Source organism: Sciurus carolinensis, chromosome 13 (genome assembly GCF_902686445.1).
Source record: "Sciurus carolinensis chromosome 13, mSciCar1.2, whole genome shotgun sequence".
Taxonomy (NCBI): Eukaryota; Metazoa; Chordata; class Mammalia; order Rodentia; family Sciuridae; genus Sciurus; species Sciurus carolinensis.
Window position 1 is genome coordinate 63,320,016 of NC_062225.1, and position 26,785 is coordinate 63,346,800.

At 32.8% G+C, this 26,785-nt stretch overlaps 1 protein-coding gene across 2 annotated transcripts in view; it reads left to right on the top strand.

Moving 5' to 3' along the window:
• Hnrnpll (heterogeneous nuclear ribonucleoprotein L like) overlaps positions 1–21,222 on the top strand; it is a 37,846-nt gene extending 16,624 nt beyond the window's left edge. The window contains exons 3-13 of one of the 2 annotated variants that reach the window (XM_047523073.1): positions 1,654–1,891; positions 3,599–3,684; positions 4,770–4,866; positions 4,955–5,027; positions 9,180–9,251; positions 13,426–13,643; positions 15,870–15,991; positions 16,680–16,881; positions 17,707–17,764; positions 17,861–17,959; positions 20,161–21,222. In XM_047523073.1, coding sequence (XP_047379029.1) covers positions 1,654–1,891; positions 3,599–3,684; positions 4,770–4,866; positions 4,955–5,027; positions 9,180–9,251; positions 13,426–13,643; positions 15,870–15,991; positions 16,680–16,881; positions 17,707–17,764; positions 17,861–17,959; positions 20,161–20,216 — 1,321 coding nt within the window. In that variant the 3' untranslated portion in view covers positions 20,217–21,222. The remainder of the gene's footprint in view (positions 1–1,653; positions 1,892–3,598; positions 3,685–4,769; positions 4,867–4,954; positions 5,028–9,179; positions 9,252–13,425; positions 13,644–15,869; positions 15,992–16,679; positions 16,882–17,706; positions 17,765–17,860; positions 17,960–20,160) is intronic. The other variant, XM_047523074.1, reaches the window with a different exon arrangement.
• The last annotated feature ends 5,563 nt before the right edge of the window (positions 21,223–26,785 follow it).

Genomic DNA, 26,785 nt, shown 5'->3' on the forward strand with positions numbered 1-26,785 from the left:
TTCATATAATGCCACTCATTGTTTTGGGTAATCTTTTTCACTTTTTTGTGCTTAGTTTACTTATTTTAGTTATAGAGAGCAATTTTATGATCAAATCTGTATTAGGCCAATAAGTAATTTTTTTATGCCTTTATAATTTTTCTGTTTTTAAAGGGTATTATTAACATTTTATTGGTAATATAATTTATATATTAAACTGATTTTTTTTGTTTGTTTGTTTTGGAAAAGAACATATATTCTCCTTGAGAGAATTTCTTTAGCATAGATTTAATTCCAGGGTTTTTTGTTTTTCATGTACAAAACTAAATTTCACTGAGGAGTCTTTCTAAAAGGAATGTTTTTTTCTCTTGGGATTTATATTTTGTACTTATAGTTGATAGATCTTCAAGTCCTTGGACTTATTGTTTCAGTATTTACTGCTTTAATTTTGAGTAATGTGGGTGGGTTTAGCTAACAAGCCTCCTAGACAAATAGATATTGATTGAATACGTACTCTTTGCTGGGCTCTGTTTTTATCCTCTGGTATATAAAGATGAATGAGGCAGGGTCTGTATAAAATATGGTAATTGGGTTGGGGATGTGGCTCAGTAGTTAAGTGCCCCTGGGTCAATCCGTGGTACCCAAAAAACCAAAAAACTAATTTTCTTTCAAGGGCCTACAGTGTGACAGGCACTCAACTAAGCATTTTGTATGCAGTAACTCTCTAACTGTCCTCCAAATTTTATAAATGAGAAAACTGATTTATGAGAATAATTTCCTGGGTTGTAGATGGTCTGTTTCTGAAATGAAGTGGTAGGTCTTGGATACGTGATTGAGAAACAGTGATATCAGTGACTTGATGTGATTTCTGTGGCCTGTACTGTTTTTAAAAGCATGTTGGTTATTTTTTAAAACATTTTTAAGTTTCCTGTTTCTGTGTATAGAGAACATGTTGTTTGCCCTGTTGTGAGCCATGTGCTGTGATTTCTCTTTTTTCTTCCTTCACTTTATAATTCATTTCATTTGTTAAAATATATTTCTCGCCAAAGACTATATTATGAAAGTAAATACCTCATGCTCCTGCTCTTAGGCAGCCATGATTATTAAATTCTAGTCATATCTTTTCATGGAGTTTTTGATATTTAAAAGTATTCTGGAGATTATTTCTATGACCTTTGGTCAGTCTAAGTTTGCTTCTCTTTTGATTCTCTGTTTTTAATAAGATAAAAATATACTCAGTTCTTAGTTACTATTGTGGGCACTTATTTGGAAAATCCAAGAGTGGTAAATTCTGCATTTTAAATAGGGGTTCTGTCTGCCAACCTTCTATTGTATCTTGATATTTTCTAATATTGCTAGGGAGTAGCAGCCTGAAGAATAAACTGTGTGGTGTCATTAGTAATTGATAACAGGGAATTGTGCTTGAGGAATGCATGTGACGGATAAGCTTTTATCATGGGGAGACAAGTTTCAACTGTATGCCATCTCCCTGGCATACCACAAGTTTATTTGAATGATTAAGGGTTGACTTATATTGGATGTAGACAGTAAAGAATACTTATCTGTATGATTTACCACATATTTAGTTAAAGTCTGCTCTTGAGAATAAGTAATATTAATTGAACTTTTTATATTTGAATTTTCCCTTCTTTCTCTCCTTGTTTCCCTTTTTAGCTATGTGATGATGATGCCATTTAAACGGCAGGCTCTAGTGGAATTTGAAAACATAGATAGTGCTAAAGAATGTGTGACATTTGCTGCGGATGAACCTGTGTACATTGCTGGTCAACAGGCTTTTTTCAACTATTCTACAAGTAAAAGGATCACTCGGCCAGGAAATACTGATGATCCATCAGGAGGCAACAAAGTTCTCTTGCTGTCAATTCAGAATCCCCTTTATCCAATTACAGTGGTATGTATGACAGATTGCCTTTGTAGTGACCTGTGTTTTTCTTATCAGCCAGCTAGATATTTTAAAATAGTTTTTTAAATTATTAATCTTAATTTTAACTATCAAGTTTAATGAACAGAGTTTAATGAACATAGTGAGCACTGAAGCCAAAAAGAAGCACAGTTGTCATAATTAATAGGCACATTAAAATTTTTTATTACTTATACATTAGTGTCAATTTTGTTTATGATAATAAGGGATTATAGATAGACTTGTTGGAAATGGTCCAGGAAATCTCTTTTCCTCATATGCTAGAATATGTATAAGAGCATCCACCAGGTAACGACACTAATACAGTAAGATGCACATATCATTGTAAGATATTTTGAGATAGCTGTTAAAAGTTTTGATTTACTCAAAACTCCCTGTAATATTTTTAAAAGTTAATATTAGTAGAATTTTTTAAAAAGGATTCATGTTCTGAACCAGTTGAATTCTTTACTTAGTAATCATACTTGTTTCATAGCAAACTAATGACAGTGACACTTGATTTTTATAATAAGTAGAATATTACAGTAAGGGAAACTTTAGTTGGTATGATTTCTAGTATGGGCATATGATAAGGGGACATGAACTTAAAGCTAAGCATAAGATAACTTTACATTTAATTAAATATTGTGTATATACTTATTTTAAAAGTATTAATATAATAACAGTAAACATATATTTATAGTATTTGGTGTTTAAAGAAAAAGAATATAACTAATCTACTTTGATTTTTATTATCCCTAGTGCCTTAAAGTACAGCTGTATAACTAACTCTAAGTGCTCAAGAAATTTTTTTTTTTTTTTTAATTTTTTTTAGTTGCCAATGAATTTTTTATTTTATTTACTTATGTGGTGCTGAGTATCGAACCCAGGGCCTCACACATGCCAGGCAAATGCTCTACCACTGAGCCACAACTCCAGCCCCAAGAAATTTCTTGAAAATTGAAAAATTAATACTCAGTGACCCAGCCATCTTGTTGCTAACATAAAACACTATATGAATAATTTTCCTTTTGTCTTTTCTCTATAGCTGTTGTCCCTTGAAAAATGATTATCAGAGTTGTTCTCACTCTACCTTAATATTTATTACTATAATTCAGGTAATTATAGTATATGTACTCCAGAGTTGCATTTGGAAAAATAACAAATTAATGAGTTACAGTTTTGGTTTATGAATTATGTATTGCCAGAGATTATTTTAGTCAACTGTTAAAAAATAAATAATTGAGCTTTCGTTTTAGGAGATAAAATAGCTACAGTGCTCCTTAAATGTTTCATTGGAACTCCTCTTATGTTGGTATATTTATGTAGGTGAGGAAATAATGAAATTTATTAAAAATTTTTAAACTAGTTTCAAAAAATTAGTTTAGGGGCTGGGGACGTAGCTTAGTAGTAAAGCACTTGCCTTAGCAAGTGGGAGGCCCTGGGCTCCATCTCCAACACCATGCATTTAAAAAAAAATTTAATAGGAAGGACATCTCAAAAGTTGTTGGTTTTTATTTATTTTTTGGTGGTGCTGAGGATTGAACCCAGGGCCTTGTGCATGTGAGACAAGCACTCTACCAACTGAGCTATATTCCCAACCCAGTCGTTGGTTTTTAGATAAAACAAAATGGAGTATAGTTTAAATTTTTTTTCTGAAAGTAAAATGTGAAGAAATCTTATTTTTTTCCTTCATAGGATGTTTTGTATACGGTATGCAACCCTGTTGGCAAAGTACAGCGCATTGTTATATTCAAGAGAAATGGAATACAAGCGATGGTTGAATATCCTTTGTTTGTTAATTTGTTATTGATACATACAACAGCTGTGTAATTCATATAGAATTTACTGTTTTCTACTTAAGTGTTTCTAGACGAGTGGTGTTTACTTTTTCTTCCCACAAATGTGTACTTGGCTTCGATTTAAAAAATGAAACTGCATGCCCATAGATAATTTTACCATTTTGATAAGAATAACTTGGTACCATAAAACATTACATACTTCATCTTACATTGTACAATAACACTATTTAATAATATGAACACTTGAACCTTTTTTTTTCTTGCAGTGATGGGGATTGAACCCAGGGCCTTGCACTTGCAAGGCAAGCACTCTACCAACTGAACTATATTCCTGGCCCTACTTGAACCTTTTTGAAGTTTATCCCAAATGAACTTGTCTTACTTGCCCCTTAAAATAGTTTGGAAGTAGTGAAATGGTAGAGTCACTGGAGGTCTTACCTTGAACCTTTTATGAAGTCATGATTTTATGGAAGGTCTACTCTGTTAAATTTCTTATACTTTAAATTAAAAGAGCAAGTTGCAAAATAGTATATACAATACAAGCTCATTAAAAAAAAAATACCTATGTGTGTATGTATGGGCATGCATAGTTTTCTATGGAATGTAGGAATATACAGCAAACTCTTTAGCAGTGCTTACTTCTGGCAAAGTGTTTTTGCTGTTAGTCTTTTTAATATACTTTATTGGTTTGATTTTTTAAAAAAATTAGAACATCAATAGTTTTTGAAAACCAATAAAACTAAAATAATTAAGTGATTATAAAACTTTGCCTTCTCAAAAATGGATAAAATTCAATTATTTATTTTGTATTACTTTGGTTATTTTTAATCTTCTTCTGCTCATTTCCCAATTTATAAAGTACATCTAATGACTTAGCAGGATTAATGTGGATAGTTGTTTTGTTTTCTTTGATACTCTTGATATGAAAAATAAATTATATCAAAATTTGTCTAGAAACTTTATTTGATAAAATATTTCTATAAGTAAAAGTCATTTCTGATTATTTTGATAGTAAAGAATGATTAAATATTGCATACTTTAAACCAAATTTCCTTAATAGAGCTTATGTTTGAATCAGTCCTTTGTGCACAGAAAGCTAAGGCAGCACTAAATGGAGCAGATATATATGCTGGATGTTGCACACTAAAAATTGAATATGCAAGGGTAAATATTTTTTTTTTAACACTTTACCAAAGAAATATTTATGCTTTGGGAATACAATTTGAACTTACTTTACTTTCAATCTTGACAGCCAACTCGTCTAAATGTTATTAGGAATGACAATGACAGTTGGGACTACACTAAACCATATTTGGGAAGACGAGGTAGGTATTCTATGCATTTTAGAATATATTTACATCTGCTGACAAATTTTACATGCAGTTAGATTCCTTGTTCCTGAGATGAGCTAGTTAATTCAAATAAAAACTTGGTTGGTGAATGCTTTTGTTGCAAGAGGCCATGTAATGTTGGAAAATAACCTTGAACATTAGTGCCCCCTACTGGTGTGTACTGAGCTATTTATATTTAGTTCAACAAGAAGCCCATACATACAGGCACGCCCGCAGTTCAAGGACTTGCATTTCTCCAAGCAGCTCTCTCTCTTTGGAGGAGAGGAAACTGATTCAGAATATTCCTTACAAACTGCAAACTTGCACACTGCTTCTCTATGGAAAGGACTTTCCCCCCAAGCTGGACGAGGCATTAAGAAGGATAGAGGACTCCAGCAGGCTGACTCTACACTTCATCATGCACAACATCGGCATCAGCAAAAAGCCCTCTGAAAAACTCAGACTTGCAATTCACCTTGACTGCATACTGCATGCACCATCACCCCAAGTTTTTAAAGGAGGACACTTAACAGTACTTCAGATTTGCATGGGATGAACACCATGATAGACTGTGCCCATTTATTCAAGTTGTATGTATATATTGGTCTGATTTCCCTTAAGGTTTCAGTTGTAGAATTTTAGACTTTTCACTAACGGAAACTAGACTTTTATCTACAATGTTGTAAATTTTGATGCCCATTACTGTAACTGTTTGCAGCTTAGATTCAAATTGTTAATTGGCAAATAAGTGGGGCCAATTTATTGACAGATCTTGGGAATTGATGATGCTCAACCAATCCACACAGATACTAAAGATATGTGGATTAGAAAGGTGCACAGTTGGCCGGGGGTAGAGCTCAATGATAGAGCACATGCTTAGCATGTGTGAGGCCCTGTGTTTGATCCCTAGCACCCAGAAAAGAACAAAAAGAGAGGTGCACACTGGCTGCACTTAAGAATACTTTTTTTTGTTTGTTTTTATTTTTGCTCAATTGTGGTCATTGAACAGAAATTCTAACATAATGAAAAGGTGCATTATATGTAAAAGATGTTTTTCTGTGTGGTTTGATTTTTGTAAAGTGAATGTTCATAAGTTGTCAGTTTTTGTAATAATTTAAGGTTATCACTTATGTTAAATTTGTGTAACTAGAAATTTTGACATTTCAAATATAGGTGAAAGTAACATGTCTGTTCAAGGTAGAATATATTTAAACTTGATAAATCTGAAAAAATGAGAGCATTTCATTTGAGATGCATATTCATCTATAGCCTATAAATGCTAAATTTCATGAGCATAAATTTGATAAAATTGTTCAACTAACTGTGTGGCAATTCTGGAATATACAAATTAAAATGTGGATCTTGTAAAAACAAGGGGGCTGCAGTATTGGCTACATCTCCACTACAATATCAGTGTTTGAACCATGTGTTGGAAAAACTCAAGATGAGTATGTCTAAAAAAGTCAACTAGAAAAAAATTTTTATGGCATCCAAAATATCTTGGACAGTGGGTACTCTTTAATGCACGTATTGTTTAGCAAAAGAAAAATAAAAGACAATATAATGATCCTTTGCATGTTCAAATATTTAGGCCTTTTGGATGATTGGCTTCTTTAACTCTCAATTTCCAGAAAATCAGCTTGCCTTCTGCATGGAGTTGTAAATAGGGTTTTTTTTTGTTTGTTTGTTTTTGGTTGTTTTGTTTTTTTTTAATGAAGCTTTGGCTAGACCCCAAATTTTCACTACTTAATGGAAATCTGCTTGGCCGTGGCTTGGTTCAGTTGAGTCCAATATTGGAAAATAAAGCCTTAGTACTCAAACAACAGGCAAGTGGTTGATGAGAAATCTCTCACTTCTGTCAGCTTTTAGTCAGTTATTGAACACTCAGTTTTGATTTTTGTTTACTTATTTGAAGTGATTTTTGGTTCCTTTTTTCTTAATGTCTCAAAACATTTCTAGATTTTAGCAACATTTATATGTATTCTTTAAAAGGTCTGGAGTTTACATAAAACCAGCTTAGTTTTTCACCTTTAGTCAGATAATTTGCTTAGAAATGTATAAGGTAGATAATGCAAATAGTGAAATACAATTAAAGGATGAAAACAATTTTCTTTATGCTTTCAAGGGAAAAGCTCTTATCTTCTAATTTCTTACAGGTAATTTTCTGGCAAGCCTCTGGTAGTTTTTGTTTTTGTTTCTATAGTGATCTTAGCTTGCACTCAAGTTAATAGGTCATTGAACCTGTTTATCTGCTATGCCCAAAGACCTTTATTAAATCTTTTTCTATCAAAAAAGAACTCTTTAAAAATTTTTTTCATTTAAAAATATCCTATTCAGCCCTAATTATTATAGACTGATATATTCAGTGTTTGATTCTTATGCTTTTATTTTATGTGACCTCATATTAGGCAGTAGATACTTCAAATAAAGAATTATTAATAAGAATGTATGACCGAAAGATACCTTGGAAATCATCTACTCTTAAATTCTTCATTTTATGAAGATTGTGAGTTTCTGTGGCAACACATCAAATTAGTGGTTAAGTTGGAATCTTCTGATTCCCAACCTAATTCTCTTTCCTTTATAGCACTGTTAACCGTATCAATAAAATTGAGCCATGAAGACATTATGGTGGTTTTGGTTTTAATATTCCTAGAACAGATAAGGAATTGTATTTAGTGTTTGATGGCTATGCTTAAGTAAGTGAACAGTACCAGAAGGTATTAGGCAGACTGAATTGATTCAAGATGATGAGAGATGGTGGAAGCCATTTGATTTTAAAAAACAAAAACAACAACAACAACAAAAAAAACCTGAATATTTAGATTAGAGAAGTAGTGACTTTGGGGCCGTGGGGGAAGGGTCACAATAGCTTTTCAAATATTTGGAAGAGTTTTCAAAGACTGTGAGGTTCCATACATGTTAGAATGTGGGGTAAGGGTTAATTTCTATTCAATATAAAAATTCATTTTCTCACAATATAGAATATCTGTAAAAGTAAGGGAGGGTAGTAAGTATCTTGTTTACTGATATTGGTAAGTAGAGGCTAAATGGTCCCAATTAATAGGGATGTTTTTATGTTGAACTGTATGATCTCGTTAGTCCCTTTCAGTTTTGTGATAACTTAGAATAGGTAATTAAAACTATACTTCACTAGACTGAAGTGAATATTAAAAGTATTTCTCATCTCCCATAAACCTGATTTGTTTAGGTGACTAAGGATATATGGAAAGCCTCCCTCTAATTTTCAAAGATAAGAATGATCAGCAGACTTTCTGAAAGTATTATACATGATTTTTAAAAATTCTCTATTTAACATAGGAAGTGCTCTTTTAGAAATCTCAAGTAATTTTTTATTGTAATCTCAAATCAGATTTGGGAAAATTGGCATGCCTTTCCTGAAAACGTAGCTAGAATAAAAATTATCCTTTAGAGTATTGTAGTATTCTCATCCAATAATGTAGCCCCCTTGGTTAGCTTTATCTTGGCATACTTAAAACTTTGGGGGTTGCTCATAGTTCTGCCTGGTGTTAAGGTCTATAGACAATGACCTGCCTATGAGATCATATGAGCCAGTGACGTGCAAATTTTCAGCTCTCAAGTCAGTAGGTGTTTGTAAATATGTGTATATACATATAAAATACTCTGTGTTTACTGATTGTGAAACCATGTAATACAGGTTGTTGTTGGCTTATGCTGAAACTTCTTGAAAGAAGCCCACTTTGAAAATGTGTTGCTGTTGAAGCTAATAGTATGATTCAGGTACTGTCTTTCAAAAGTACTGCACTTAAAGCTTGTTTTAAAGACATGTATTGGTAAAACCTTCTGTACAGTGTCAACCTCTAGAATTGTGTACATTCATTTTCTGCAAAGTATCTATTCTTCCCTTAAATTTGAAGTGTGATTGTATTTGGCATTTGCCAAAAAGATATTTTCAAGTTAAGTGGAATTTGTTAGATAGAATTATTTTCTTAAACTTTTGGTGTTTGTATTTAAATTGGTTATGAATGGATGTTTAAAGTTAACCAGGAGTCACATTTCTTTTATGAAGTATAATGGATGTTTTGAGTGGGTGTTTCCCATGTGAGAACTCTGTGAAGTACTTGGATCAAAATTGTTAAAACCATGTTTCTACTTTTGTGTCAGATAGAGGAAAGGGTCGCCAGAGACAAGCCATTTTGGGAGAACACCCTTCTTCGTTTAGACATGATGGCTATGGTAAGTTTGTCAAGGCAGAAGGAGGGTAGTACAGATGAATTTTTGCATTTCTGATGAAGAATGGCACATTTCTTGTCTCTGAATTTTTCCTGCTCATCTGATGTGATTTATATGGGATCAATTCCTTAAAATGTACTCCCAAGAAGTTGTCCCAAATCCCATGTTTTCTTAGGATATTAATACACCAAATAGTCATTGAGATAAGTTGAGAGCTATTGGTTGGGGATTGAAACTGTTTGCCATTATGTTTTGTTTGGTTTGATTTTGATTTGTAATGGGCTTTGACCTGAAAGAGGACCAAAAAGGAGTATTATTGATGAGTAAGTTTATTTTCTTCAGTAGTTGGGAGCAAAGAGGAATTTTGAATAATAGAGGCAAAAGAATGGGGTATTTGTCAAAGGAAGATTGCTTTTGTTCTTCAGACTCTTAGTTCTATGGTTGGTATTTGAATTTGCTTAAATTTGCTTATATTTTAATTCCCCTTTAAAACTTCTCAGCTCTTGTTGTTTGCTGTGTTGATAAATTAAGATTATGAAACCTAGAATAATAATCTTTCTTTGGAAAAAGTTAAGCTTCAGACTATTCTTCTTGCATGTAGATGTTGCAAATTGCTATTGATAAAATTGCTGGCTATAAATAGTTTTTAAGTATTTTTTTAGTTTTTAGTGGTAGTTATATTGCCCCTACCTATTCGGTGCTTACAGTTGAAGTACAAGACAAAGTGTGAGAAAATAGAAATTGCTATATTGTATGTACTCTTGGGATTTTCATTAAAAACCCCTGGTTCTTATTGTTCTGAATGTTTTCAAATTGCTCATGTATTTGATTTAATGACAGTTCTTAGCTGTGAGTTTTATTATTCCCTAGTGTTATGTTTCTTTTTTTGAATTCCAGAAATTTATTTCTTGTGTGTTTGATATATTTTTGTTCAAGGTTCCCTAGTAGTCTGTATGGCAAAGGAGGTTGAAATGATCTGTTATATGTCAAAACAGTAAGTGTGTCACAGAATGGAAGTCTTACTGCAAGTTTTAGTGAGTGTGTTCCTTAATAATGTTTATTGGTTGTTCTCTAACAGAATAAATATTAAATATGGTTGTCTGGGTAGTTCTGATCCTGTAGTAAAGAAACACTTGGCTGGGAGCCTATTGTGCTTTGCGTAATGGAAGGTTACAAAAATTGCTAATTACTAGTTTCCAGGGTAGTTGTAGCGTTAAATATGTCAATGGCAGTCAGCTGAAAGCTAAAAACTGGCTAAATGTTTTGCCAACGGGGACTAGAAAAACTGAAAGAATAAATGAAGGAAAAGGGACTCTACTGTTGTAGTGTGTAGTGTTAAAACTGATTATTTTCTTAGTATAGGTTTTCAAGTTTGTGTTTCTTTATAAAATGTTTTACTGAAAAAATTATATAAACAATGTATTACATGCCCTCTCAGAACCTTCACAAATCTGTTGTGATATTCTTTGATAATTTCATTTCCTAATTTATTGTATGTGGGAGTAAATTTTAAAATGTAGGCTTATGTAAAAGTACAAAATACTGTGCAGTGACACTTGTTAAATAAATATTCTGGAGAGTCCTGAGGAGGAATGGTTGTGTCAGGGCATCCATTCCAATCTATGTCCATTAAGGCACTAAACTCTGAAGTTAATTTGTTCTACTCTACTAGGGAGGTAAGCAGAATGGGGTATAAAAAAGGAGACAGAGTCTGAATAAAAAAGTGGTAGAGAAGAAGGAAGATGAGGAAATAGGAAGAAATGGATGAGTGCTAGTGATAAAAGTTTTATAAATTTTGTGGATCTTAACTGTATCCCTTTAGAAAAGTCATTAAGCAAAAGAGCTTTTGTTTGCATTTTGGGGACACCATGAGTGGCTTTTCCTCTGATGGTCTAAAAGAAACGAGATGGAAAAAATGATTCAAGACCCTAGATTCCATTAGATCAAGCATATTCATTGATTTATTATAGCAGTATGAAATCCATGTTGTCACAGTTCTTTAAATCTTTTAATTTAAGAAGACCAGCCCTGAGATGAACAGGTTAAAAGCTCATACTTGAACACTGGCAAAAGTGAATATAGACTTACTTACTATGAGTCCAAGAAAAGTTTGTATGTTAATTGTTAGCATCTTTGGATGTTGTTCCTGGACTGAAGATTTCGAAGTTTTGAAAAATGGGAAATGCCTTCAGAATGTCAATAATGCTATTTATGTAGCATTTCCCCAAATAAGTGAATTTTTGAATACCAAACCATTAGTTCTTTAAGACCAATTCCTTTCTCATCAAAAATTTAGTACAGAAAGCTTTTTAAATACTTCTAATTTTGCTTAAACAATCTAACAGTTTTAATAGTGTAGATAAGAAACATAATTCTGATGGCTCAAGATCATAATTAACAAGCGTCATTTATTCTCTTGCACTCCTTTGGTTGTTACTAAAACAGTAGATCTCAAAGTATTTAGACTTTTTAGCCAACTTAAGCAGAGTGTTTCTACTGCCCATCTACTGCAGGTCTTTCTACTTCATATGAAAGTGAAAATTAGTGATTATAGTGAAGTATTAAGCAAATGGTAGTGGTGGGAAGGCAGTAGAATAGTAATATATACTTTTGCAAAAGGGAGAAGAATGATTGATATTTGAACCTTGGTATAACAGTCTAAGTTAGAGGCCAAAATAGGTATAATTGCTTGCAGTTCATACACCATGAGCTATATTGTTTTGATAAACTATCAGTTGTAAGAAGAGCAGTTTTAAAAAGTGAACAATTTAAGGTAACACTGATGATGATACATTGATAAGTATTCTCCAAAGTTGCAGAAATTTACATTGTATTCGTATGTTCAGTGGTGTTGCTGTGTTGCTATAAATAGCAGTTGTATTTAGGATAACTGAAAATTGAACTTTATCATAATCTCTAAATAGCATTTTATGAATATCAAATTTAGTAGATCTTAGAAACTCACTTAGTAGACTATAGGTGCCCCTTGGTTCTGTATAAAAATGAAAGTCAGTGGTATTATATTCTTTTCTTGAAAAACAAGGATAGGATCTGAGTTTTTGGATTAGTTTTTTTATACGTAAGGAGGATCTTTTCATACATCCCAGACTATGCTTCTATAATCATTTCTAAGCACCTAAGATATGTAGGGCTTACATGTTTCTATCTTGGTATTTCTGAGTTCTTCTGCCTCTTGTTACTGTAAGTGTGCTCTGTGCAACTTTTAGTATCACTATTTCTCCACATACTCTCATTCCATTCTGTTCTACACTCTAGTTTTATTTTTCTTTTACTTCAAGTAATAAGAAAATTAAGAAAAAAAAGTTTGTAGATGGGAAAGTAAGATATAATTGTTTAAAACAAAAGTTAGCAAGTTATTGGGAATTCTCAGTTTTAGATGTAGATTTGTGTGTGTGTTTCTGTTTCTGCGATGTCAGTTCTAGATACTCAGACATTAATTCCTGCTGGGTTCTTGATGGTGTTTTAAAAAAATGGAGGTTGCAGAATGAAAAGACACCTGTTAGATGCCAAATAGGTATTAGTTTCCTAAAATAGAATTAGAATAAAATACTAACCTGAAAGTACATTATAGTACCAACATATTCAAGGAGACAACTTTTTATGGAACTAAAGATACTCTTTTTGTTATATCTGTGTAGTGTTAACTTCCTAGGTTTTACTGTATATTTTATAATAGTACTCCTCCAAGAAACATTGGCAGTTTTTAAAATTTGAGGCATAATTTACATACAGTGGCCCAAGTTTTACATTGGCTCCCCCCAACCCCATAGCCTAATCCCATATAATTTTTTGTTAGGCTACCATTTTTTAAAAATATAAACTTATAGCCTGGTGTATATAGATACAGATCAGTGTATATTGAATCTGATACAAATGGAGATTTTATTAATTTCCCACAGTTTATGTCTAACTACTCATATACCAGATGTTTTTGGATGTATATCAAACTAGGTAATATTAAGAGTTTATATTTTGGGCATTAGGAATATAGTTCAGTGGTAGAACACTTGCCTAGCATGTCTGAGGCCTAGGTTCAATCTACAGCACTACAAAAAAGCAGAAGAGCTTCTATTTTATGTGAAGTTCATCTACTGAAGTATTTACAAATGGAACTACGTGTATGTGTTTTATTTGTTTGTTTTGGTCATTTTTGTAGGATCCCATGGTCCACTGTTGCCTTTACCAAGTCGTTACAGAATGGGCTCTCGAGATACACCTGAGCTTGTTGCATATCCATTACCCCAGGCTTCTTCTTCTTACATGCATGGAGGAAATCCCTCTGGTTCAGTTGTAATGGTTAGTGGATTACATCAACTAAAAATGAATTGTTCAAGAGTCTTCAACCTATTCTGCTTATATGGAAATATTGAAAAGGTGAGTTTCATTTTATGTTAGTTTCTTTATTAGAATATTTAGTAGTCATTCTGAAGAGGCAGCCAATATATGCTTCACCTTGTATCAGGAACATCCAAGTCTTTATAAGGAGTGACCCACACAAGCTAAAAATCCATTATGTATGATTCCAGAAATTATTTCAATATAAGTTGTTGGTACTAAAAAAAAATTTTTAATGACTAATAGAAACGTCCAAAGATGTTTATCGAACTACTAGAGTATTGTAGGCATAAAGCTTTTATGGGGTAGTCCTCAACTTACAGTGCCTGACTTAGGACTTTTCAGTTTTACCATGGTGTGGAAGTGATATGCTTTCAATAGAAATAGTACTTCAAATTTTGAATTCTGATCTTTTCCCATGGTAGTGATATATAGTAAAATATTTTTTCTGTAATGCTATGAAGTGGTAGCAAACTATAGCTCTGGGTCAGTTGTGTGATGTGGGTAGATAACTAATTTTCTCATCTGCTGTGTTGATAAGCTGTGATATTAGGTAGGTTAGGTATATTAAATGCATTTTTAACTTACAGTATTTTTAGCTTCATAGTGGGTCTATTGTTAGTTGTGTTATATCTGTATATTTGATCACTTCAAAGAAATTTTAGCAGTTATATTGAATTGTAGAATTTGAAATGTATATATAAATGTCTCAAGAGCTTGTGCAGAAGTCTTGCATTTTGGGAGAATTCTAAGGTTTATGTACTTGTTTCATAAACACATGGCATGAGTATCTTCCTAGAAATGTTGTGCTGGGATCAGTATTTGAAACTGACCTACTGTGATAGGATGTTTCAGTACTGTAGTAATGCTATTTTCTTCTGTTCTTCTTTTTAATGTTCTTTTCACAATGAAAAGAGAATACAAGCATGTGAGTCACAAGTTTGTGGGAGGGGAGCATGACTTGAAAAGTTGCTACTCTTAGTTTTTATTTTTAGTTCATTAATTCTAAAATCTCCTTGATCTGGAAGCAACTCTTCTGAATACTGAAACGAGTTTTCTTCATTATTTAATCATATTAAAAAATAGAAGAGAAAGAAAATTCCACATTTGGCCCGAGAGACAGCACATGGGTCATTTCTACTTATGTAACTGCTTATGTAACTGGGATAGATTCAACAACATTGGGGAAAGTAGATTAGATTTTTTTCACAGACTATTATCTTAGACCAGGGTGTTTTAAAGTTTAGGAACTTCATGTTTGATAATAAATGGGCTTTAATGTGTATTTTATCTTTCATTATATAGTACAATTTTTCTTTGTGCTTTTCACATATGTAGACAATCAGACTCAGGTAGTTTAATCTGCATCTTTAATTGGTTTTTGTCTTTTGTGTTGTGAAATAATTTTATGATTGAGAAATCCAAATTGCTTTTTTGAATAAAACTGTTTTCTGCATGTTATTTGACAATTTTAGTATCTTTCACTCTACATCTCCTCAAACATTTAAAAAAATTTAAATGATTTATTATGACACATTAAACTCAACCCATCATAATCCATTAAAGACCTAGATATAGTTAATTTTTCCTGACTTTTTTGGGGGAGATTTACCAGTATAAGCAGTATATATATTTAGTCACTATTTAATTTTTTGTATGTAATTGTATTAAATTAAGGGAGACTTGTCCACAGAATTTCAAATAAGCTGAAAATCCTGCTGCTAAGTTTTGTTCAAGTACAGATGTACAGATTTCTTCTGATCTACCTATTAGACCATTAGGTTCAAGAAGATTGTGTTCACCATTAAATCCCAGTATCTAGCACTATACTTACCAAAACATGTTGATACTTAAATATTTGTTGAAAGAGTAAATATTGATGAGTGTAGAATGAATCCTAGATGATGTTATTATGTTAATTTTATGGGATAGTCTGTGGCTCAGAGAAGTTAAGTGAATTGTTCCCAAATCACAGAATTAATAAATAAGCCTGTGCTCTTCACTGTGCTATACAGTAGTATTAGTCTTCAGCTTTATTGGATTTTGAGAAAAGTTAAGGCTGAATGGTTAACCAGTTAAATCATATTGTCTTTTAAAAATTCTGTTACTGTAAAGGGGAATTAAATGGTCCTTTTTTGGATTTTGTATTTACAGGTAAAATTTATGAAGGCTGAATGTTTAACCAGTTAAATCATACTATCTTTTTAAAATTCTGTTACTGTAAAAGGAATTAATTGATCACTTTTTTGGATTTTGTATTTACAGGTAAAATTTATGAAGACTATTCCTGGCACAGCACTCGTAGAAATGGGTGATGAGTATGCTGTAGAAAGAGCTGTCACACACCTTAATAATGTCAAATTATTTGGGAAAAGACTTAATGTTTGGTAATTATCTTAAGTGATAAAAAATATTTTAGAATCCTTGTCTTTTTATTAGAGACATTAATTTCAACTTTATAATATTTCAGAGCACATTTCAAACTAGCAGCAATGGCGTTAGTATCCTTTTAGATAAGTTTTAGGGTTATATAATTCAGATTCTGTTTATTATACGTAGTTTTTAGTTTTGTGATCATGAAAGAGCATGTTAAAATAGGCAAGTTTTTGTTAGTTACCTAATATGAAAGTATGTTCAATAGATATTCTTTCCAAATTGGTGTGCCTAAACTCTAAAAGAGATTATGATCTTCTGCAGATTTTGTATCTACTGTTTTAGCCAATCACAGATTGGAAATATCTGGGGAAAAAATTGTGTCTACACTGAAGTACACAAATTTTTTTCTTATTATTCTCAATACAGTGTAACAACTATTTATGCTGTTAGTAATCTAGAGATGATTTAAAGTACATGGGAAGATGTTCACAGGTTATATGCAAATACTACACCATCTTTTCTAAGAGACTTGAGCATGCTTAGTTTTTGTTACCCTTGAGGGGTTCTGGAACCAATTTCCTGTGGTTACCAAAGGATGACTGTATTGTAATTAAATAGCTATACATACAAGCATTTTGAGACTATTTGCTTTTTATCTAATGAGTTATATTATGTATCTTTTTCCTTTCCAATCTTCAGTGTATCTAAACAACATTCAGTTGTTCCAAGTCAGATATTTGAGCTGGAGGATGGTACAAGTAGCTACAAAGATTTTGCAATGAGCAAAAATAATCGCTTTACAAGTGCTGGCCAAGCATCTAAGAATATTATCCAGCCACCCTCATGTGTACTGCATTATTATAATGTTCCGTTGTGTGTCACAGAAGAGACCTTCACAAAGGTAGGCACTGAAATATAAATGTGTGTAGTATGTTTCCTGTAATAAAATTTATATCATATTTTCACCTCATTTTAAAGTCTCTTCTTTTTGGGAGGTATTAATATTTTGTTCTTTTTTTGGCATATAGTTCATTCTTTGACCTTTATACTCTTCTGGGATCCATTTTGAATTGGTCTTTTGTTGATTTGTGATTCAGTCTTTTTGAAAGTTAGAATTAAGATGGGATACCCTTACTTCTGAATCCAGAAAGTTCTTTTATCATGACCTTAATTCTCATCCATAACAACATTTTATATATTCTTACCTTCTTCCCTACCGTAGAAATACTTTGGAAACATTTTCTATAACTCTACTTCCTATCCTAGATACTAGATAAATCCTAGTCAACTCAGAGAATATATATTTCAATTAACAAATCTGTGGTTTTAGTGTATAGAATGAAGTCATTTATATAGTTTATAGAATTTTATTATTTTTCAATTATTTTCACATAGAATTTGATATTAACCTGAAAATACATTCAACTGAATTCATTCATGCTATATTAAATACTGCTATAAACTTTCTTTTCTTTTTTTTTTTTTTTTTAAAAAGCAGGGAGGTCCCCTGCCCAAGATTGGACTTCACTGTTATTTCATTGGTTAAGTGGGGGAGTAGCTTCTATCCTCTTGACCTCCATTGTTATAAAAGCCCAGTAAATTAATGTATAAAGACTTTGGAGGCAAAAAAGAAAGAAAAGAACAGAGCAATTAGGCAACTCAAAAAAAAAGGGAGTGAATATTATTCTGACAATATTTTTAATGAATTTTTACCTTTCTTTGGCAGTTGTGTAATGACCATGAAGTTCTTACATTCATCAAATATAAAGTGTTTGATGCGAAACGTAAGTGAACATTCCCTCTTTTGAGGTTTTCTGGATAAATTGACGACAAGAAAATAACAGGATTTTTTTTTTTTTTTTTTTTTTTTTTTTTTTAAGCTTCTGCCAAAACACTTTCTGGTCTGTTGGAATGGGAATGCAAGACTGATGCAGTAGAAGCCCTTACTGCACTTAATCACTACCAGATAAGAGTCCCAAGTAAGTACATTCCATATATATCGTTAGAAAAGTCAGTACATAAAGGTACAAAATAAAAGTTAAGCTTTCTTTAGCCTCCATCCTCTTTTGTCTCCTCCTTCTACCTTTCCAGCATATAACATCTCACTTTTTAAAAACTTACATATAGTTCTATACATAACTTTTCTATGCTTTGCTGTTTTCACTTATCTTGGAGCTACTTCTTTACTGGCACATGCAATGCTGCTTTTTAAAATTTTAAAAGCATTTTCAGGATAGCTATTCATAGAGATGTATACCACAGTTTATTTTGCTTATCTCTCCACTGACGAAAATTCTGGTTGTTTCCGTTACTTCTACTGTAATAAAAATGCTTATAGTTGGCACTTTTTAATGTGTATTTATAGAACAATTAAATTAAAGTTTATATTTTGATAATCCTCATAGAATCATAAACATATGAATGACAGTGAAACATAAACATGAATGGTGGTTTAGAATATTGTTATTTTGGCAGCACTGGGGATGGAAACTAGGACTTTTCTCATGCTAGGAAAGCACTCTTACCACTGAACTACATCCCTAGCCCCTAAGGCTTATGTTTTTGGTAAAATGTTGCTTGAATTGCCTTTTAGAAAGGTCATACCAATATACATTACCACCTGTGGCCTGTGAAAATGCCCATTGCCCATCACTCTTACCAACGCTGTCAGACCATCAGTTTTTATCAGTATGATAGATGAAAAAAAGGGTATTCCATTGTTTTAATTTGTATCATGTGAAACTTGTCATTTTCTGTATTGTCAACATAATGGTACCATGTAAAGAACATTCAAGTTGAACTTTGAAACTGTGCTGTATAATTTACTTTGATCCTGGATCTAAAGGGTATTAAAATTTCACTTTTTAAAAATAATAGGGAAAGTTAATATTACCAGGTGTGGTAATGAATGGTAGTTAAGGAAAAAGATTATACATCTCTGGGCAAGGTGGCACACACATGTAATTCCATTGTGAGGGTGAAGTGGGAGCGAGCATCACTTGAACTTATGAGTTAGAGACCAGCCTAGGCAATAATTATATCGTGAGATCCCATCACAAAACAAAATAGACACATGAAAAACAATACAAACTGAAGGGTTTATGGGTCAAATAATGTGTATTAAAATATTTTTTAAGGACTGGGGATATAGCTCAGTTGGTAGAGCGCTTGCCTTGCAAGCACGAGGCACCGCAAAAAAAAAATATATATTTTTTTACAGGTCTAGGGTTATAGCTGAATGGTAGAGCACTTGTCTAGCATGTGTGAGGCATGATTCACAGTACCATATATAAATAAATAAAAGTCCATGAATAACCAAAATATATATATACATATATGTTTAATTACTAAAATATATGTGTATATTTTATATACACATATATTTTAGTATTTAAAAATAGTCTAATGGACTGGGGAAATAGTTGGTCCTGGGTTCAATTCTCAGCACCACTTTAAAAAAAAAAAAAAGTCTAGCCCCCAAAATGCATGTGAGGGGTAGATGAAATAATACTGCCAAATGTTTACAGTTATTGAAACTAGGTGGTAAAATTATGAACTAATCTATATTTTTATGTATATTTGAAAATTTTCTTAATAAAAAGTTAAAAGAAATACCTCCTATCATTTTTTATTTAGTGACAAAAGTAAATTTTAAGTAGTGAGTCAAGTTTAATTTTTGATATAAAGTTTTTTTTTTAGGTACTTTTTAAACTTTATTTTTTTAATGTGGTGTTGAGGATTGAACCCAGTGCCTCACACATGCTAGGCAAGTGCTCTACCACTGACTCACAACCCCAACCCCCTAGAAAGTTTTAGTAATGTTTTAAAGTTATATGAGATATATTCAAGATATTGTATGGATTGTAAACTCCTTGGAGATAGTAACAGTTATTTATCTTTTTATCCTCTGTATATTTTATGACTAATTAGTTATTAATTCACTGAAAAAGAATTCAGTGCCTTCTTAGTGCTTAGAACAGTAAGAATGTGGCAATGAACAAAGTGCGTGCCTTCATGGAGCTCACCTTTTAGTAAGTAAGAGCAAAGTAATCTTCCATATCTTAGTTACAAATTTTCCTTCCTTATACTCCTGCTTCTGATACTATAAAAAGGGGCAATAATTTGCTCTGCTAATTCAAGGTGTGATCTTGAATTAACTTTTGTTTTTTAATTTTTACAGATGGATCCAATCCATATACTTTGAAGCTTTGTTTTTCTACATCATCCCATTTATAAGAAGAGAAGAGCATGTTAGAATTTATGTTCATCTTTATTACAGTTTTAAAGCTACACTTCATTAAAAAAAAAAACTACAATGGTTGATCTAATGTTGCCTTGCTTACTTTAAGATCTTGTTCTGTAATAAAAATATTTTGCCTCCAGTAAATTTGTTGTAAACTGAAATATTGTTTTCATTTCAGGATAGAATATCATAATGTAGACTGTCTACAGCTTCATTGTAGATTATGCAAATATATGATTTCTAACCATATTACTATAATTTTTCTTCCACAGTAAAAATATATTTGCATTCTTAATGCTAATTATTTGCAAGTATTTTTACATTGTGTATGAGACTAATGCAGGTTAAAGTATTGCATTTTAATATTATAGAATTCCTATGATATGTTAATAGATGTTTAAGTATGTTGCAGTTACTCATATTACACATGACTTGTATTTATTATTTTAATCAAGTTTGAGAATACCATTGCACATGTTGACCTTTAAGTACTACAGATTTAGCTGATTTTATATTTCTGAAAGGCTAACAGACATGGGTACACTTGTACAGTCTGCACTCAAACTTATTTAAATTGTTTTTTTTTTTTATTTTTATTTTTTTTTAGTCATTGTCCATTTGTATTGACATGCTTCTGTTTCTAGTTCTAGTTTGGAGAGATTTTATAAAGTTATAACAATGACTTAATGTGTTATCTTCATTTGTTGCATGTGATTTAATCTTGAAAATGCATTTAATGTTTGGATTGAGATTTTAATAGAAGTTAATTAATAATTCCTCTTCTATATAAGTCTGGGATCCATGGATGGGCATTAGACTATAGCCCCCCTAAAATTGTGTGTAGAATTTTTGGTATTTGCATTTTATTTTTTACTCTTCAATCCATCATAATATATGTATTTTTATATATGGTGCAAGATTTAAGGATCTAATTTTATTTTTAATTGAAACAGATAGCTATTTGTCTCAACACCATTTATTAAACATTCTCCCACTGGATCTGTTTCTTTCTCTTTTTTCAAATCTCATATATAGGCAAGTAAGATTTAAGGACTAAACTTCGTATTGAGACTATATCACACTTGTTATTGAGTTCATAGCTTTTTAATAATAGAAAAGTAATTGTGTTTAGTTTTCATGTTTAAAAGAAGGGAGAATATGTTTCATTTACCTATAACAACTGTGAAGTCCATAGTTGGAAATAGCAGTTTTGTGATCTTGAGACATATTTGAAAATGGAAGTTCCATTTGGGTCTTTATATAAAATTTTGTTTATAGTTTTAACATAAAAAATCCTAAATCATCTTTAAAATGAGGTGAGAGTTTAAAACAATTTAAGAGTTGATAAATAGAAAGTTTAGGAAACTAAATACACATTATCATTTGTTTCCTGCTTAGATTTTGGTCACAATTGGATCAGTGTCCCTTTAACCCTTTAAAGATCTGGAAAAAATTAAATTCAATGTAGAAATTTTTTTTTTACCTTTGTCGTGGAACCAGTAAGTTAGACCAAAGTTGTAACTTGTGTGTGAACTGTATGTGTATGATACTGGGTTATGTGTGTTTCTCATTCATTGCCAATTTAATACCTAAGTTTATTTAACACTACAGTAACAAATGCTTTTTTTTTTTTTTTTTTTTGCCTTTGTTGCAAAATTGAAATATCTTAATTTTAAAAGGTATTTTGTAGAGATCTGTGTGATAGTTGGCTCCTCATTCCCTCTTCTGAAATCTAATATGGGTTGTAAGTGTTAGAGTTTTTTGTGCCTAGGATTCTAGGAATAAACCTATGGATATTGGCAGGGCTTATTTAAGTTAGATTTGCGTTAAGTGGCAATGGCTTTTAGATATGCTCTCTATCTTTAAAGGGTTTTCCCCACCAAAATGGCAAGTAAATTCCTTAGGAATAAATAGTTTGTAGGTTGGACCTTGCTCTGATATATGTGCTGGTGTGTAAGCCCTGTACTGTTACTGTCAATAATGTCTTTTGATGGTTTACTTGGGCATCTCTGCTGTGAATGGAGTTTGCTTTGTGAACATTCGCTTTGTCCTTGCCCTTGATAACAGCGTTCCTTCTTGTGTTATCTTTTTGCTTTTAGAAGAAAGTGAAAGCATATTTTAGAGCTGTTTGAAAAAAGCACTGGCTTGGAATTTATTTTTTAAATATTGAAATCCTATCTTAGTATCCAAATCTTATTACATATTTGATGATAATTCTGCCAGACTGAGTTAGGAATATGAGCTGCCTTTTTTTTTTTTTTTTTTTTTTTTTTTTTTTGCGGTGCTGGGGATTGAACCCAGGGCCTTGTGCACGCAAGGCAAGCACTCTACCAACTGAGCTATATCCCCAGCCCTGAGCTGCCTTTTAAAAGCCTCTGCTGATGAGGATGTTACCCCACAAAATGAAATATTTGCTACTGCAGCTGACATGAGACTTTGCAGCATCCTAGTATGATTAGGTTATCTGTTTTTTTTTCTAGAACTGAGATGGGGGGGCACAGGGAATGACATTTGAGTTTTGTCATATGACTGACTCAGGTGACTTTTAGTCTACTGAGGGTTCACATGAAGAGTAGTCTTTACTAATAGTACTGTAAATCTATCTATTCATAGAGCAAAGCCTTAAAGCAAGTTGTTAGGTTAAACAAAAAATTTGATTCATGTGTTTTTGTGTTTGTTTTTATTCTCTTTTCTGGTGTTAGCCAAAATGTAAGTAAGTGAATTGTACAAACATGATTCCTGTTTGTACAAAGAAGTTATTTGGAATTTTAATTCTAGTAGATACTGAATCCATGATATCCTTGTTTCTTTCTGAAACCTTAACCAACCAGATTCAAATATTGATTAAAACAATGTATTTGCCAGGCAAGGTGGCACTTAACCTATAATCCCAGCCATCAGGGAGACTGAGGCCAGAGGATCTCAAGTTTGAGGCCAGCCTCAGCAACTTAGCAAGAACCTGTCTCAAAAAAAAAAAAAAAAAAAAGCGGGGCTGGAGATGTAGCTCAGTGGTAAAGCACCCCTGTGTTAAATCCTCAGTACAAAAAACAAACCAGTATATTTTATAAGTGACCTTCTTAAAAATGTAAATTACATTAAATTAAACAAGTTTTGAACAATATAATGTACCTCACAGCAAAAGGGCTTCAACATAAAGCCCCTAGTATGAAGGAACACTTGAAATTCTTAATTTTAATTTAAAAATGAGGAAGTTGGTAGTGGTAGATATTGTTAGCACTTCATCTCTAATTCTCTTCTCCCATTCTGTAGCAGAAATCAAGATTTGAGAGCCTGATTGATTTGGTCCTGTTGCCTCTGGACAAGTACTTTTTTTTTTTTTTTTTTTTTTTTTTTTAGTTGTAGATGGACACAATACCTTTATTTATTTTTATGTGATGCTGAGGATTGAACCCAGTGCCTCACACTTGCCAGATAAGCGCTCTACCACTGAACCACAATCCCAACCCGCCAAGTACCTCCAAAGGGAGGTGCTCCCCCTGGGGGTGGAGGAATTCATTTTGATAGTTTGTAGGGATTTTTTTTTCTTTTCAATATTGAAAAGGCACTCAACATTTGGTGGGCAAAGACCAGGAAGAAGTATCCCATCAGACATTCATATAAGTAAAGAACCTATTTATTAATGATCTGATCCTAGAACCTGTTTTGTATATACAAACAAAATGTTTTTGAATTTTTTGTTGCTTGTGGTGTTAAAGGTAGAATCCAGCGCCTCATGCATGCTAGACATATGCTGTACCACAGCTGTACTCCCAGGCTTTTTGTATGATTTTAACATGTAGTACATTGAAATCAAGTAAAAAGGATTGTTTTGTTTGGAACGTTTCAAGGTTCACCATTTTGGAAAATATTGAAGTGGTTTAGAGTTGCTATTAAAATAAACAGGGTCAATTTTCATTTGTAGTTATCACATCTGTGTCTTCTATTGTAGCCATGCCCACATATCACAGCTTATATTTTTATAGTAAAGTTTATTTCTCCCTAATATCAACTAAGATTTTTTTTCAAATTCCCTCTGTGTCTGTAGTTAAATTCTCTAGGAATTTTATTTGAGCATAAAACAAATATCAGATTGGGCTGGGAACCATTGCCTTAAACAGTGTAATCTGACTGTGTGTTGAACTGGTCACCTTGGGTTTGTCGAAGAGTGGATGGGGTGGGGTTTGGGGTGTAGTTCAGTGATAAAGTCCTTGACAAATGCAGGTTGCCCTGGGTTTGATCTGCCCCACACACGAACAAAATGATAATCCTGGATGAGGAGATGCTTTCCCTAAGGGAGAGATCGGTAAGGTGAGGAGGTCTGAGATTGCTATAGCCATTTTGCTATCTTGAGGAATCACAATTGCAGTGGAGAAGAACATACACAGAGTAGAACTAAAGAGAATGAGACTTCAGCATGTGGAAACCACTTTGAGCATAAGCTAGTTTGATTGTGAGTATATTTTAATACCAGTTGCCTAAATACCACCTTTAACTAGCAGCTAATTCTATAAACAACACTAATGCAAGAAAGAAGTGAGAATTGACAGGATCCTATTTTAAACCTGAGACATCTTTGTGTTTTTGTACTTGTTTAGTACACACTGCGAATGTACTAAATGCTGTTGAATTGTATGCTTTAAAATGGTAATTTTGTATGTTTTCCTACAATAATAATTTTTAAAATAACAGTCTAACTCAGCAATCCATCAATTTAAAATGGGCCATACAGTGCTTCAGGGCTTTAATGTAGTTGATGAGAAACATTGAGGAAGATGTATAGGGTGAATCTGTTAGTTCACTTCCATACCTACAGATGTGATTCTAAGTCCATTTTATGGTTGTATTACGGTGATGGTTGACTACTCCTGTCACCCTAGGTTGAGGAACAAAAGAATTGGAGCTAGGGAAGATAGGGTCTTGTGTACAATGAGCAGTTAGGAGAGAAAATTTGAGGGTGAGGGAATGATTCATGAGCAGAAACTATAGTTCTCAGCATTCCCAGACCACAGCAATGCTTTGGCTGCTCAGTTTAGGTTCTGCTGGGACTCTGATAACTTCTGAGCTACTGTCAGCATTGGGCCTCAGGCTGTGGGAGGCCATAATCATGAACGCCATCATCATAATCATTGAATCATGAATTCAATGTTTCTTGAAAAATACAGGGACTATTTTATCCAAACTACTCAGTTTCATGTAGACTTTGACTCATATTCCAATATACATAGTGCTTTAAAATCTTAAAGAGGGATTCAGTAAGAGAGCCTGGTTTATGTGCACAACTGCATAAAAACATGTTTATGTGTGTAATGCATTTACAAATCCTTCAGAAGCCTTTAGGAGTACTTTTAAAATCTAAAGTGAGATGGCTAGTGTATTTGTTCTATGTGCCTGTATAATATTTGCTAAAGCCTGAGTTTTTTTTTTTTTTTTCTAATAGAAGATATTTGAGAGAATTTATATGAATTATCAGTGGCCTCAATCTTAGCAGAACTTTTTTGCTGGACTATTATAAGAATAAGTAATGTTTACAGAACTTTCATCAAAACATCCAAGCTTGTTCTCCAAAGCCTAATGTGATCATTGATTTGGGCCAAAACTTCTACCAGTTGACCAAAAAAACTAAAGTAGTTCCATACTAATTGTACCTCCTGTGTAATAACTTTTGGTCCTCTATAGTGTTTCCTCCAAATGCTAGTCTCAGGATGAATAAAATCTGTTATTTTTGTTTATTTCTGAGGAAGTTAGGTCTGCTTTGGAGAATTACTGCCACTACGTGTGACTGAAGACCACGTGGTTTATAAATTGTGGAGCAAGACACTGAAAATGCATAGGGAAAATACCTTGGAGTTCAGTCTTCAACCTACTTGTCAACGGTTTTGACACATTGGATGGAGCTGTAACCCAGAGGTTGTGAGGGGTCACAATGCTTCCCTGAAGGTGTGACTAGGGGAAAGGGCAGAGTTTGTGAGACTATGATTATAGTCATCTCAGTCACTAACTCCATTGGACCACAGGCAACTCAGTTCCTAGGTCTAGTTCCCCGTCTGTATGATGTAGGGTTTAGGTTAAATAGCACGATTGGTTCTAGAATTCGATTCTGTTTGATGATGATATTTTCTGGTTCAACAGTTATGTGGAAAGGGGCTATTGAAAGTATTTAGATAAAATAGGTAAAACACCTGAGTAAACTTTTTATTCTTCCTGAATTATCTAGATAGTTTTCTTAAGTTGATCAAGTTAATTTAATTATTGTTTTTGCAACTAATTTCCTTTCATAGTAATAGTAAATAAAAGATAAGGCTGCCAGTTCCTTGCATCATGAAAACTGCTCATGTGAGGATCCTTAAAGCTGGGATAGATCCAGAGGGGAACTTTATCCCAGCATGTGAGAAGCATGCTGATGTTTGTTAAGCAGCAGTGTTTTTTCCCGTGTCCTAAATGACACCACCCTTCATATTCAGGATTTGGGTAAGGTAGATGGGGACAGAATGTAGGTTGGGTTCCTGCGAAGGGGGAAACCTTAGTGCTTGAACTCTAGGGTGTTGAATTTGGATTTCTTAAA